The sequence below is a fragment of the Apium graveolens genome, chromosome 3, assembly GCF_009905375.1.
Source record: "Apium graveolens cultivar Ventura chromosome 3, ASM990537v1, whole genome shotgun sequence".
In the NCBI taxonomy this organism is placed as follows: Eukaryota; Viridiplantae; Streptophyta; class Magnoliopsida; order Apiales; family Apiaceae; genus Apium; species Apium graveolens.
This window is the reverse complement of record NC_133649.1, coordinates 21,021,231-21,037,325: the sequence shown is the minus strand read 5'-3', so window position 1 is coordinate 21,037,325 and position 16,095 is coordinate 21,021,231. Positions and strand designations below refer to the sequence as shown.

The window sequence follows — 16,095 nt, the reverse complement described above, 5'->3', positions numbered from 1 at the left end:
AATTTATGCCAATTCCAATCCGGTCACCTAAATATATTAAAATATTACTTCCCAAAAATGTAATGAATTAAAAAACTATTTCACTTCAATGATTTTACCTGTAATCTTCCCCGATATTGATTATATTGTATTCGTAAAATGGAGGAAGAAGTTAGTGGAAGGTGATATAACATGTACAGGGGAATAAAATTAATTTCCTAAATATGAGGTTTGAGTTTCTCTCACCTAAAATTTTTTAGGCAAGGGGTCTTGAGTTGGAGTGCTTCAATTGATCCGTTTCCTATAATTGCACATATCTCAAAAATATAGGTAAGGGGAATGATGGGTTAATTGTCTCAAAAATATAAATAAGGGTAGTGAAGGGTTGGAGACGCTTAGAGCATCTCTAATGCACCCCCACCCTAACCCTCACCTACATTTTTGCCATATATGCAATTATAGGGAATAAATCAAAATTGAACCATTTCAACCCGAAGTCCCTTACCTAAAACTTTAGGTGAGAGAAACTCAAACCCCATATTTGGGGAACCAATTTTACTTCCCTATACATGCTATATCACCTTTCACTAATTTATTCCTCCATTTTGCTTATAAATTATAATATATTATCTCTATCACCCTCCAAACTTATTATTAAATAATATTTTAAAAATATAGATAAGGATTATAGGGAATACCATTAGAGTGAATTAGCTTTTTGATTACCTAAATTTTAGGAAGTAATATTTTAATATATTTTATGGAACCAAAATAGGTAACCCTTGGGAGTTTGCTCTTACCCAAACATGTTCTACATTTGATTAATTCGTACCTTCTTAAAAGTCACAGGCAAGTTCAACATGTCAAGAAAGATAATATACAAAAGCAAGGTAACATTCTGCACAATTTGATAAAAGAAACCAAAAATATAATTGCTAGCTCTACAAATTTCACTAAGCAGAAGTTGCACTAGCATATCAGCTATAATTTACCATCGGGAGGAAGCATTTGAGTAAATTTAGCACCTTCTACTGGTTTTTTACAAACATAAAAAATGCTTAGCTCTGCAGACTTTAAATACCATGCAAAAGTGCATAATCAACTGCTGAGCTAGTATCCTGCACATCTCTTTCATTTACGCCTATCAATCTGCAAAAAAATAAAGTTTTACTAGTTCGGTAGGTCCCAGAAGATGTTGATGCATTGCAAATATATGTAGTCAGGGTACATGACATATCATCAAACTACATAAACTGAAATGTACTTATTTACTCAGCATAACCTTTCCTAATCAGATCGAGTAATATCATGTCACCCGTAGGAATTAGGGGAGTAAACTTTTGGTAAATTGATGCAAATCATAGATCCAATCTAAGGGAACTAAGAAAGAAAAAGGCTAGTTGTGCAAAATTACTATAATGCCAAAACCAAGATTCCCTATTGCTTGGCAAGGATGAGGCACTACGCTGTGCACCTGAGTATTTTAACGAAAGAAAAAGAAGAATTGAGGAGAGGAGTGAAAAAAAATACAAGAAAGCTCATGAATTCTTTCCTTAAGCTTCCAGGTTTAAAGAGAGAAGAGACTAGAGAGGGTATGAATCTGTAAAAAATAAAAATAAAAATGTCAAAGTAGAGAAAGAATGGAAGTTCTAAAATTATCAAAATATTATGTGAGAGAATCACTTCAAAACATCCCAAAAATGGGTAGAAAATTCCGGAAGGAAACTTTAAAGATAAAATAAAATGAAACCTATCATTTCTTTCCTTGTCTCTCTCCTTAAGAAGACTAGGAGAATAGTTGAAAAAACTTCTTATAATTTCTCCCCTTATCTTCTTTTCTGTGCAATTTAAATCCCGGAAAAGTGTTTATGACTTGATTCAGGTAATTATACTAATATATGCTTGATAGCAACATACAAACTCAGAAGAAACAGGGATTAAAACACAATCACCCGTGAGTAAATGAATAAACTTACATCTTCTATATGTACCAATATTTCCATGGTAGGAAGCTCTTTCTCTTGGCTGCATATCAGATTGGAAAACTAATAAGGAAGACCGTCTTTGAGACATGTTTCAATGATCAAAGTTAAAACAAAAATTAAATGGAGAAAAAGGAGAAGCGGATTAACAGAGCTTAAATTAATGTAAATGATTTCAATTTATCTGATTACATAAAGAACTACGTTTAAAATGGTCCAGCCTGATTTCTTAAACAAGTAAGGTAAATAAATGAAACTAATATTACCAAAATATCGGTGTAGATTCTCCTTTTCTGTTTCCCAGCCTACTGATTAACTCAGGGTCTTTCTAAAATTTTGTCTATATTAGACTATGCAGGAGCCATTGATAGTTCATAGATGAATGTATTTCATTAATAAATTTTGAATGGGTTATTGCTTTGTAACCTACATATAAGCTCCGCTACTTATTCTAATTGTCTTCTGTCCGCAAAACTCCATTCTTCCCTTAAACTTTCACCTTTCTATGAATTTTATTATTTCTTTTTTCAGTACTTCAATTACTTTCTATCCTTATTCTGTATTGGTTTTTAGTTTCTACCTTTCTGCTTTACATTAGCATATGAAATCATTTCATTCTATATCTAGGTTAAAATAAAAGGTGCTAGCCAGCATAAGTTGAGTTCTGATTTGCACCACATGAAAAATATACCAATCAGTTGAGGCTATTGGTTGTACTGGATAGGTACTTTGCTATTTGTAGGGAACTGTCTCGAGTATTTGTTGTACTAAACTACTAAATACAATAAACTATTTCTATAGTAGGGATAAAATGGATCATAAGTGATAAGACCAATAATTGCCTTCGGTGTTAACCAATGAGGGTTTCGTTCAACATGAAGTGAACCATATAGGAGGGCTTTGGGGACCAACATCAATATTAGCCTTTTATGTATACTGTTAACATCAAATTGTTTTTAACAATTTAGTCCTGCAACACGAGTCACTATATTTGCGATAATATAATTTGAGTATCTGGTAATGCCGTATCAAATGTCAAAGTTGTGCAGTATCAGAATAAGACCTTGTAACATATGCATATTTTCAAAATTATAAAATTTAGATGTATAATTTAATCAGACGATATAAACCATGTTGTTTCTTACCCGAAGATAAGTAGGACGTTGTTCCATCCCATAAACTGGTCCTGCAATGAAATAAAAAATATCGCTATAATGAAGACGATATCAGTGAAAGACCAAACTGACATGCTAGTTAAGTTTACTAGATATATAATTAGAGCCCTGTTGGTGATGGGGAAGAGACGACATGCTAACACTGCGAATAGGAACACTGCAATGCCAAAAGTTAAGAGAAAATGGATGTGAACAAAAGTTTACTGCTAATTAAATCCATATAAAACAGGCAGAAGTATGTCACCTGATCTGACTAGAAAAGAGATTTAAACAGGCATAAGAAAATGATACCTTGGATTTGTTATTGGGTAAGATCCTTCTACCCGTGCTCGAGGATGCCCTCTGGGATCTGAAAATTGCAAACCATCACCCTGCAAGTGTACAATTTATGGCAGTCAAAAAAAAATTTGAGGACAACGGACAGCTAACATAAAACATACCTGTACAGGAAATGGACGCTTCCTTCCAGGCAGGGGATAAGGATGGTTACGGTTAACAAATCTTGAGGATGGGAGAAAAACTTTTGTGAATACAAAAAGACCGCTGTTGTTCGAAATCACAAAGTACTTAAAAGTACTTAACAGATAGGCAGAATCATAACAGAGCTAATATATTTCTAGGAATCTAGAGTGCCTAAAGATATGATTGATAGGGTGGACGCAACCTGGCTAGGGCCCAACTCAGGTCGAGGATGATACAGGCTCAGTGAAAGAACCAAGACCCCCTCATCTAAAACAATCAAGTGGAGAGACCCAGGCTCAGGGTCAACCCAGGACCAGGATCATCTCCCAGTTAGGATCCAACCCAGGACCGGGATCACCTTCCAGCCAGCCAGGATCCAACCCAGCTAGAGCAGACCGAGGGGGTCCCCAAACACATACATACCCCACAACCCACCAATGAGGGGCACGTGGGCACGTTACGGTGACAGCTATCAACAACTAACATCTCAGACAAACATAGGAAATCAGATAATGGGCAACAGTTTGTTGGATCAGAGTTTGAATCCTATCTCCAAGAGCGGGGCATCAAGCATAGGAAATCATCAGTATCATACCCTCAAGGCAATGGACAAGTGGAAGTAACAAACCGGATCCTTCTCCGGGGCATCGAGAAGAGGCTTAGAGAAAGTAAAAACAAGTGGCCAGAAGAATTGCCCAATGTGTTATGGGCCTACAGGACCAATCCCAGGGAAAGCAGAGGCGAAACGCCTTTCATGCTAGCTTATGGGATAGAAGCAATGCTTCCTATCAAGGTAGGATCCCCATCCCACAGAGGAATCAACTTCGATGAAATAGTCAATGAAGAGGGGCTCAGAACAAATATTGAGCTTATTGACGAGGTCTGGGACCAGGCAATAGTGAAGATGGAAAAATACAAGGAGAAAACTAAAGAGCACTTCAGCAAGAAGTCTAGGGTCAAGAACTTCCAAGTTGGAGACCTGGTACTCCGAGACACAGAAGCTTCAGATCCAACCAATACTGGAAAGCTGATGCCCAAGTGGGAGGGACCTTACAGGATCAAAGAAGTATTAAGGCCAGGGACCTACAAGTTGATGAACATGGATGAATCAGAGATCTCGAACACCTGGCATGGACTCAGGCTCAGAAAATTCTATCAGTAGAAAAAGCAACCAAAAGCAACCAAAAACGTGTAGCCTATGGCAAGCAATCAATCTATGATTCAATATTTTGTATGAAAAAAAAATTCTAATCAATGAAAAGAATTTTCCTGTTTCAACCAGCTCTTATCTTAACAATTGTTGCAAACAAAAACACACTATAATCCGGGTAAGCAATCACACCCGGGTTGAAAGCAAACATTATAAGCAAACAACAATCCGAATATGGAATCATACCCGGATTAAAAGCAAACATCAACCCGAATAGGTATTCAAACCCGAGTTGAAAGCAACTACTTTGTACTCAGATCATTTTCTAAGTACAAAGGCATAACAAAGCAAACATCTATCCGGATATGGTGTCATACCCGGATTAAAAGCCAACATTAAAAGCAAACATCAACCCGAATAGGTATTCAAACCTGGATTGAAAGCAACTACTTTGTACTTAGATTATTTTTTAAGTACACAAAGCATAACAAAGCAAACATCAATCCGGATATGGTGTCATACCCGGATTGAAAGCCAACATTAAAAGCAAACATCAACCCGAATAGGTATTCAAACCCGGGTCGAAAGCAACTACTTTGTACTTAGATCATTTTCCAAGTACACAAAGCATAACAAAGCAAACATCAATCCGGATATGGTGTCATACCCAGTGAAAGCCAACATGAAAAGCAAATATCAACCCAGGAATAGATTCATACCCGGACTTAAAACATCTATTTTGTACTTGGATTATTCTCTAAGAACAAAAAGCAATGCAAATCAAACATAAACCGGATGTGGATTCATACCCGGATCCAGACCGAATATAAATCCATACCCGGTTTGGAGGCAGCAACCCTGTACTTAGAATATTTTCTAAGTACAAAATAAAGCAGAAAACCAACCATCAATCCGGATGTGGGTTCATACCCAGATCTCAACCCGGATATGCATCCATACCCGGGCTGGAAGCATACATAAGCTACTTAGAATATTTTCTAAACGTGGAAATTTTATGCAGCAACAATCAAATTAAAACACTAATCCGGATTGACCACCAATTCGAGCAAATTCAAAGTTACAAATCATCTGAAAACAAAGTACTAGAAACAAACAAAGTACTGAAAGGAAACAAATTACATGGGCAAGGCCCGAAAAGCTTTCCATAACTGGAACATGTCTAAATGAAGCTAGGACTGGGGCCATCATAGGGTTCCGGTTCCCCCTCCCCCTGCTCGACGGCTATCTTTGCTGCTAGGAACTCCTGGATAAACCTTTTCCAGTTGGCCGAGGGGTCCGTCTTGACATGCCTTTCTGCCACAAGCCAGGCCCTGCGAACTTCAGGGACCCCGGCTTGGGCAATCGCAATGTCATACTCTTCACTTGCCTTGAACTCGACAATGATGGCATCTTTGCTCAGATTCTCCTTAGCGGCCAGACCAGCCTTCAGTTTCTCGACCTCCTCAGCAAGACCATCAGCCCGGGCCTTCTCCTCCTTCAGCTGCCCCCTCAATCCGGATTCCACTGTCCTAAACCCCTCCCGGGCTTCATCCAGCTCGTCCTTAAAGTTATCAGCCATATCTTTCTCAACTTTGATCTTATTATTGGCCTCTCGAACCTCATTGAAGGCGATACCAGAGCAAACAGCTATGGCACTCCCAACCTGAAGGAAAACAAGGAAAAGCAACTAAATAAAGGAATACAACTCGGGTAGGAAGCCAAAGGTTATATTACAAGTTTACCTGTCCCCAGTGCTCAGTAACCCTCTTAAAAGCAGCAGCCATCCCGGAACCCTCCACTCCAACCCAATCTTCATCAGCAGGGATATCTGATATAAACTCGGCCAAATCCATCAGAGTCTTAGTTCCAACCTTCACCGGCATCCCGTCCGAGCCCCTTCCCTCCGAATCGCAAGTAACCCGCCTGGAAACAACAGTCTTGCCCCGGGGAGGCTTACCATGAACGCTCTTCCTCTTCTTTCTAGGGGATCATCATCATCAGGGATCTCCTGGATAACAGGCTCAAAGTCCCTAGGCTCGTTGCCCGGATCAGGAACATTCTGGGGGGCGGATGATTCGGCTCCACCCTCGATATCAACAAATCCGGGTCCAGGGCCCGGGGCCCCTTTGGTGGTCTTGAAAGCCAATCCTAGAGTGTTGAAAGCGGGAGCGTAAGCAGAGGAAGACATGATCCCCGTAAGAGTAGGGTTATAATGCGGCAAACCTGAAAGAGGATGAGAAAAGTACAAGTCAGGGGCCAATATTACAATATAATGATCCGGATCAACATGTACATCAAACGATCTGGATCAAGAAAAATAGCTAATTCTATGAAGAAAATTCTACAAGGAAAAACAGGTAGGATCCGAAACAACATATACGGCACATAATTCGGATCAGACAAAGCAGCTATTTCTATAAAGAAAATTCTACAAGTAAAAAAGAGCTAGGATCCGGAACAACATAAATAGCACATAATCCGGATCAGACAAAGCAGCTATTCCTAAAAGGAAAATTCTAAAAAGTACAAGACCGAGAAGATCCGGGAAGACACCAAAATAAAAATCCGGGTAAATAGAAAACTTACAACCCAGTTCAAAGAGCAACTTATGGTTCATGAAAGTATCCCGGGTTGGTTGGAATCTGAGAGAGTCACAGAAAGCCCTCATCTGGGTCAAAGTCGCCCCTTCCAGAATAGCAGGTTGGAATCTGGTCTGGATACCCTCTATGGTGAAATAAGGCAAATAAGCCAGATCAACCCCCTTCAGGAGAATCATTTCACCATTCCAGTACTTCAAAGAAGTCTGATGCATCACAGGCTTAGCTCTACCCGGACCATACCCACACTCAGAGGCCCGGAACCTAATCTTATAGAAGGGTTTATGGCTGGACTTGGAAAAGTAGAAGATCTGGTGGAACAGCTTCAAGGTAGGCTGGAACCCGGATTTATTGCAGCAGGCTATAAACCAAGTCATAGATTTAATCTCATTTGGGGTCATCTGCATTGGGGAAATCTTATAAACATGTTTGCAAAGATACTTGACAAACATGTGGCAACGAGGGCTCTACCCAGATCTAAGGTGCTCCAGCCATACCGGAACAAAACCATCGTCTGGGCGATGGTAGATCCTCTCAGGGGTTCCAGCCACCTCCATGCGACGTCAGGAGTCAACTGGAATGCGGCCCGGATAACCTTATCCATATCAGCCGGGTCAGCTTCAGCAAAAAAGTCCTTCAGTTGGTAATGGTCCCGGCTGATGGGGAACTCGGCAAAAGCCCTCTCGAGTGCCTCCTGGTTGTAGACCCCAGGGTGACCATTACTCTGCCTCTCATATTTGATCCTACCATAGTATACGCTATTGTCAACCTCCTTGCACTTGGTGACAAAGTGATACTTCACATCTGTTCAATACCCCTCGGGAGTGAAGGGAACAGAATGCTCCGGGAGCCTCTTGTATCGGAACTTGGTAAATACCTCGGCGGATGTGAAAGCTTTTTTACCCATCTCAGTCCGGATCTCGGTCCTCTCGGACGAATCAGAATTACTCTCCTCATTGGAACAACCTGGGTAGCAAATAAAAGCTCTCTTAGGAAGCTGCTTGATCCAGACCATATACCTATTAAAATCAAGGTGAGTTAGTCTAGGCTCCTACAAATTTTATATTTTTTGCTAAGCGGTCCGGGTCAAGCACGTTATGCTAGTTTTACCATAACCTCCCAATCCGGACCGCTAATACAAGTCCAACCCGACCAAACATCAACGATCTGAATTATTTATACTACAATAAACAAACCCAAACCCCCAAACACATATAAATATCCAAAATTAAACCTAACTCGAATCACAAAAAGCAACCAATAACCCAGAAAACCGGCCCGGATCTACAACCCTAACCCGGATCTAAAAAAGACCAAAAACCCCCAAACCTAAACATTCTGAAACATACAAACTTATACATAAACAGTAAATAAGACCCAGGTCAAGCACCCCATACCCGGGTCAAAGCCAAACCCCTGACCCACAAACAGATTACACGAGAATCAAAAAGCAAAACATGAACTTATTACATATACTTACATCCATTACCAAGAAAATGAAGAATATCTTCAAAGAACTCAGAAAATCGACCAAAATCAAGCCAAAAAACCAAACGCAACTACAGATCTAAGCATAAAAATCCAATACAAACACATACAAAAAATAACAACCCAAACACAAAAATCCCCACTACTTCGAATTCGAGAAAAAAAAAATATATACATACAAGCATCATGCATAAAGTTGAATATAAATTAAAGCGAGTTAAAGACAATGGGGAAGAAAACTTACAAGTCAATCGAAAAAGATCGAAGCAAACGACGAGACACAGCGGAGCAGCGGTGGAAGAAAGAAGCCAATGATACAAACTTTCGAAGAAAATTGAGAGAGAAAAGAGAAAGAAGAAGTGATTGTTCAGTTTTTGTGAGAATAAAAAATAAAAGAAGGGGATGGGGCAGCCTTTTATAGGCGTGAGAGAGAACCGCCCCTGCCACGTGGCAGGGCACGATTGGACAAGAAAACAATTATAAAAAAAATATTTATATATATATACATTTATATATATATACATAAGGCACATTATGACCCATAATGATTATGGGGCAAATTTCAAGGAAAGTAACTGCCAATAATTCAAAATCATGGGGGAACGCTGAAAAAAATGTTACAAATTCCCCAAAATTTTTAGAATCCACAGCCTCCTACCCGGATCAAAGACTCTTACCTAGATCCATCACAATCCGGATCCTTACTCTCCAAACCATGAAATGTTCCAAAGGCAACCACTTCCTCCTACTTCAATCCGGATTGGTATCTTCAACACCTTACCCGGATTGAGGGGCAAAAAAGAAGCAGATTTTTACTAAGGCAACCACTTTCTCCTACTTCAATCCGGATTGGTATCTTTAACACCTTACCCGGATTGGGGGGCAAGAAAGAAACATAATTTTTTCCTAAGGCAACAACAGCTACATAACCCTTCTCTACTCCCTCATCCAGAAAATCTACATAAGGGAGTGGGGGCAAATGATAGGGTATAAGCAACCTGGCTAGGGCCCAACCCCGATCGAGGATGATACAGGCTCAGTAGAAGAACCAAAACCCCCCTCACCCAGAGTAGTCAAGTGGAGAGACCCAGGCTCGGGGCCAACCCAGGACCAGGATCATCTCCAAGTTAGGATCCAACCGTGGACCGGGATCACCTCCCAGCCAGGATCCAACCCAGCTAAAGCAGACCCGAGGGGGGTCCCCCCAAGCACACGCATACCCCACAACCCACCAAGGAGGGGCACGTTATGGTGACAGTTATCAACAACTAACATCCCAGACAAACATGACGCGTGTTAGAATATCGTTTGGGCATCCTAAATGTGGTCATTACCTAGACACATGTATGCAATCTACCCAAGCCAGGCGTCCTCCGCCTCCAACAACGAACGACCCTAATCTAAAGGTATCAACCCCTAAACCCTACCTTTGAGCTATAAATACCCCAAAGGGAAAGGGTTTAGGGGGGAGACATATTTTACACACACACAAGTATACACACAGCCACCATCATTTCCCATCTCTCTTCATCTCCCCAAGCAAGCTCTTACTCTCACACCGGAGCCGCCGCGGGGCTCAAACCCCCCTCCGGTGTTGTTTTGCAGACACCCCATAGCAGCTACACCTCACTCACCGCAAGAAGGTCCAGGCACGGCGTCGGAAGGAGCCGCCCCACTCACCGGAGTTATCAATGATGCAGTGATATAGCGAGGAACAGAGAAGCTCACTTAAAGTGTCTTTTGGTACTGAGATGTAAGTAATAAATTAGCTTAACAATATTATTTATTTAATTTTTTGTACTTAAATTCTGGACGTTATATTTGAGTTCAATTTCTTTGAGTTACATACATGAAAGTAAGTTAAATTTCTTTGAGTTATATCGCTAGGCACTCTGGATTCCTAAGAATATAACTATACTTGCATGCACAAGATAAATTTTGCACATTGAATGTCAATATGTTATTGCCTAAGATTTGGATTCATACTTCTTTCAAGCAGTCAAAAGGGTCAAGTCCACCTTTATTCTACTGATAACCATTTTCTAAAACCAACTACTATTATTCTATGTGCATGTTACATGTTACATGAACTCCATATTATCTTTATCATTAGATATACTTAGTAATGATACACAGGAATAAATTTTCTATATCTAGACTCAGATGGATAATAAATTTCATAAATAGCATATTAACTCTGAAAGGTCAATATAGAAATCTTTAGAAGGAACAATAAAGTAAATCTAACATATTTAGTAAATACTGATCATCTAGGTTCTATCAAATTTTCAAATCGGCAAATCTAATATATTGAGATTGAATCGAATTTTTTAATTAGAATAAATCATATATGGCTTAGAGATCTTACTTTCCCTTTAAGACCTTAATTCTATTAGCTTAACACCTCTACATTTTCTGTAACAAAACTTTGACACCCGTTTCCTCTCTATAAAATAATAATGTCATCCTCTTACCAAATACAACATACATTTAACATCTCTATTCTTTTCACTTTTGCTAATCAGATTAAGAAATTAATAACATTATGTTTCCTCTCTGAATTTTAACCCAATGCTTTTTTAGAAATTATTTTCTTATAAAATTAAAAGATTATTAGATTGCATATTACATAAATATATTTTATATAAGTAATTTTGTTCAATTACCATGCTAAAAGCTTTCAAGGGTATAAGGCTAATTAGAAAATAATTGAACAGTTTGAGACAAAAAGGTTGCATCAGAGATGAAATTCTAAATAAAATATATAAAAAAAGTGAAGAAAACACTAAAATGTAAAGCAATTGCCAATTTACATACATACATATATATACATGTAAATTATTATATATTCTATTAGAGGGAAAAAACACAATGTACGAGATGATTGCTATGTATAATGCATTACCTGCATTTAAACTATAAATTGTCGGCCTCACTGATGCTTGTTCCCTCAATAGTTGTACGAGTTCAGAAGCCATAGAAGACCTCTGGTCCACAATCCTTGTTTCATAATTACAGCTAGTAGGATTCCTTGTAATTCTGCTTCCCTGCTTAACAACTAAAACAAAGAATAAAGTCAAATGAAAGATAACTTATGGTGGAGCGTGTGAACTTTTTATACTTCTTCCTAACAAATTTCTAACAAAATCTTACATCGTTTTACTTATGGAACTTTAAGAGTTAAAAAGTTATATTGCTACACTATTTATTAGAGGTGCCACTTTGAGAATTCTTTATGTTGAATGCTGATCCTATTTTTTATGTTATTTTTATGAGGCACAGGGGCTGTAAAAGACCTCTCTCCTCTCCCAATAAAATTTGAAAAATCTCACTTGGGAGTAAAACAATGATATAAACAGAAGATATATAACAAAAAATTTAACAAGCAATAGTAATATGAGACTCACGTGGGGTTCCTTTCTGCTTTTCTTTAAATTCCTTAGTAGGAGGAGTTCGAAGGTGTTTTATCTGCTGACTTTTTTGTAATGGTTTGGCAAGAGAAACTTTGACCTTGACCTGAAAAAATATTTTGGCCGGTAAGTCTTAAAAAGCCACCGAAACTATGCCTGACTGTACATCTGTGTTAAATATTGCATTACCTTAGAGCCCTCGTCATTAATTTGTTCAGAACTGAATGCTTCAACACATGCAAGAGCAGCATCACGGGTTGTATAGTTAACAAATGCAAAGTCTTTTCTTCGAGATGATGGCATATCTCTGGCAAGGACAACAGTTTCAATATCACCAAATCTTTTAAAACAGTATTTTACTTTTTGTTCATCCCACGAGGACGGCAAGTGTTCAACATATATTGATTTCACCTATACGTAGAAGAAGCTAGGTAAGTGGGTTTAACAAAAAGTAATTATAGCAAAATGGAAATGATAGCCACAAAAAGAAAATAATTAGTTGCATAGATGCCTATGCATAACATTAAATGATATAATTATAATATATCTATATTTATATATAAACAATACATATGGAGAGAAATAGGGATACACTACGAGAGAAGAAGACTTGCAGTTGACTATAGTACAAAGAATATATTAAAAAATAGCATATATCATTTAACAGCTTTAAGTAATTATTAATATTTGCAAACATGAGTATACTTACCTTATTCAACTTGCTTTCATCTAGCTCAATCAGGGGCTCAGCCCAATCAACTTTTATATGTGAGTGCTTTCCAAAGACGCCCCTCTTTTGGAGTTTCTTGTAAGCATTCTGAGCATCTTTATTTGACTCCAGTTCAAGAAATGCAAACCCACGGTTAAGTTCAATGTTGTTAGGATCTGGCATAACTGTAACATGATCTATTTTCTCAATACCAATCCCCTGCAACAATTCAGTTACCTGCAAAAACATAAGAAATTATTAAGATATGTTGTTAAACATGAAAGAAAAACTTTAGCTAGATCTTCAGTTCAAGCTAAAATCTTACATCATTACTTTTCCATCTCTTGTCGATTTTACCAAGAAACAATGTGTCACTACCCTCAACAGGTGATGTTCCGCATAGCTTTCCGCAAATCTAATATTTATATAAAAACAAAAGACAATTAGCAGTCAAACATATCTTTAAAAGATATTCAAACATCTTCCCCAATAACTCATAACTGTTATACCAAAAAACATAATTCACTGATATGCAAACATAATTAAAGATTACTTTATGTAGTAATTATGAATTTAATATTGGTGTGTCACCTCAACTTTGCGGTATTTCATTAAAGCCTTCTTGGCATCGGCTGCTAGAGCAAAGCGCACAAATGCAAATGCGTTCTTGGTTTTACTACTGTTTACCAGTGTCACATCTTTAATCTCTCCTAGTACTTCTGTTAGGTCCCAATTTGTTTGTAGAAGGGGGGTTGAATGTAAATAATACCGTTTAATCGAATAAAATGCGGAATAAAATTGTGAAACAAAATTCAAGTTAAATAAAACTTTTATTAAACTTGAAAGGTGTTACAACTACGGTATCGGTTACAAGGGATTAATCTCAAATCAATTATTACAAATTTAGAATAAATTCGACATGAACTTTTTCTATTTTTGTAATTAAAAGATCAAATGCTAAATGCGATTTGAGATTAAGTTCTAGGGATTTTAATCCGCTAGATTGATACACAAGAACAAGATAAGTATTTCTAGTTGATTGGATTTAACTTTACAATCTAGAAATTGATCTTGAAGTTGCAGATGAGATGTAATATTTTTCTGCTCCTTTTTCTTTTTGTTCTTGAGTATGTATTCTGTTTGATTGCCTACTACTTTTTTATGAACTGGTCTTCTGCTTCTTTTAAACAACACAGCCGAGTAGATTGAATTGGAATGACAATCCTTTAAGCTTGTGAGACTTTCGGTAGGACAATGTTTACAACTAGCAAGACAATTAAAAATGAGCTAGCAAGACTTTCGGTAGGATAATGTTTACAACTAGCAAGACAATTAAAAATGAGCTAGCAAGACTTTCGGTAGGACAATGTTTACAACTAGCAAGACAATTAAAAATGAGCTAGCAAGACTTTCGGTATGACTATAGATTGTCATACCGATTGTCATATTAGTTCAAATAAATTGTCTTGCTGAATTAATAACAGATTTTAATCTAAACAGAAATTCTAATAAGACAATTAAATGTATTGGCATGACTTTCGGTATGACTATCAATTGTCATACCGATTGTCATACTAGTTCAAATGAATTGTCTTGCTGAATTTAAGCAGATTTTAAACCAATTAAAATCTTGTAAATCCTTAATATTAATTCTAAATTAATTAATCAATTTAATTCAATTAATCAATAAATTAATCTTTGCAGATATAATTTATTTTCTTAATTAAATTATATGACTTAATTAATTAATAGAGAATTAATACTAACCCTTAGCAGCATCCATTCTTCTGACAATCTTCTGAAAGTCACTGAGACTTATGAATCAATTCCGCCACTTCAATGCTGACACTCGATATACTGTCTGGTTCATGAGTGACTAACTTTGGTGACGTTTCTTCATGTCTTGACTTTGATATTCTGATTGAATCCTTGTAACAAATGATACCTTGACGAGATCTCTGTCACTTGATTAAATCCACGATCTTGATTTATATCACTGAGGCATGATCAAATTCTTGAACTTCTTCCAGTGAATCTTCAAGTCTGCAGATGAACAATGTTTCTTTATTCTTTGACATATGTTACATTGTGAGATCTCTCTGATGATTAATCCACTATTTACTTATTACATTCTTATTTGAGTTGAGTTGAATCCTCGAATATACAAATAGGTCTATGACATATGACTTACAATCTCCCCCTATTTGTTTGTTAGATAATAACACACAAATACCTAGAGGATAACTCAACTAATAAATAAGAAAAAGATATAAACAGTAATGTAAAGTAAATAGCAGAAAAGTTCTGGATTATATTTAACATTTTCCAGATTCCAAATGAAATTTACAAGTGAATACAAGATAGATGTTCCTCTAGCCTGAACATATAACTACATTAGACTATCTTGATTCATAAAGCTCTAATCATATTACATTGAGTTTTGAGCTAATTGACTTCAGTTGTCTTCTCTTCTGACTTCACCTTCTTCTAAATCTTGAAGCAATTCCTTGTCAAAGACACGATCCTTTTCTGAAGTGAAGCTTGCTGGTCTGACTGGTTGAACTCCAACTGACTTCAGCTTATTCTTGAGTTGAGTGTACCTTTTAACATTCTTTTCACAATAAGCTTGAATCAAGTCAGCAGCTTGAGTCTTCAACATGGATGAATATCCAGCAGTTCTCAAATGATGTTCCATCCAGACCAGATGCTTAGCTGAGTAGTCTTTAAGAGATTGTACATCTAGCTGACAGATTTGAAGACAATCAGACTTAAAGAATCTCACCTGATGAGGATTGTTGACCACTTGAGGACTAGCCCTGCTGGCAAACTCTTTAAGCCTTTCTCGAAGAACTTCATTCAATTCTGAGCTTCTTTTGACTTTGTTTAAAAGAACCCAAATCTCTGACAAAGAACGATTCTCAAATAGATGAAGTGACACCTTGAATGATCCTTCACTCTGACAATATACAAAAATGCTCATCTCATTTAGGGATCTATCAAAAGCAGCTGTGATCCTTGAGACTTCAGTCTTGATAGCATTCATGTACATGTCATTGTTAGGATTTGAGATTTCCAGCTTGTCAAGAAGATGTAGAACTGCCTATCATTGTTAGTGCTCAGCTGAGGCATATCGAGTCTCTCCT

The 16,095-nt window shown here is 37.5% G+C and overlaps 1 protein-coding gene and 1 long non-coding RNA gene across 2 annotated transcripts in view; both read right to left on the bottom strand.

The window, feature by feature from the left end:
- Positions 1 to 797: 797 nt before the first annotated feature.
- On the bottom strand, positions 798 to 3,420 carry LOC141711942 (uncharacterized). The gene is made up of 3 exons (XR_012571487.1): positions 3,107 to 3,420; positions 1,956 to 2,004; positions 798 to 1,128 (listed from the first exon to the last, which is right to left on the bottom strand). It is a non-coding gene; the product is annotated as an uncharacterized LOC141711942 (long non-coding RNA).
- A 217-nt stretch (positions 3,421 to 3,637) lies between these two features.
- Positions 3,638 to 16,095, bottom strand: part of LOC141713978 (heterogeneous nuclear ribonucleoprotein Q-like) — a 25,765-nt gene continuing 13,307 nt past the window's right edge. Inside the window, exons 2-8 of the mRNA XM_074517529.1 lie at positions 13,544 to 13,671; positions 13,278 to 13,367; positions 12,953 to 13,189; positions 12,433 to 12,654; positions 12,241 to 12,349; positions 11,739 to 11,891; positions 3,638 to 6,971 (exon numbers count right to left, since the gene is read on the bottom strand). Coding sequence (XP_074373630.1) covers positions 6,622 to 6,971; positions 11,739 to 11,891; positions 12,241 to 12,349; positions 12,433 to 12,654; positions 12,953 to 13,189; positions 13,278 to 13,367; positions 13,544 to 13,671 — 1,289 coding nt within the window. The 3' untranslated portion in view covers positions 3,638 to 6,621. The remainder of the gene's footprint in view (positions 6,972 to 11,738; positions 11,892 to 12,240; positions 12,350 to 12,432; positions 12,655 to 12,952; positions 13,190 to 13,277; positions 13,368 to 13,543; positions 13,672 to 16,095) is intronic.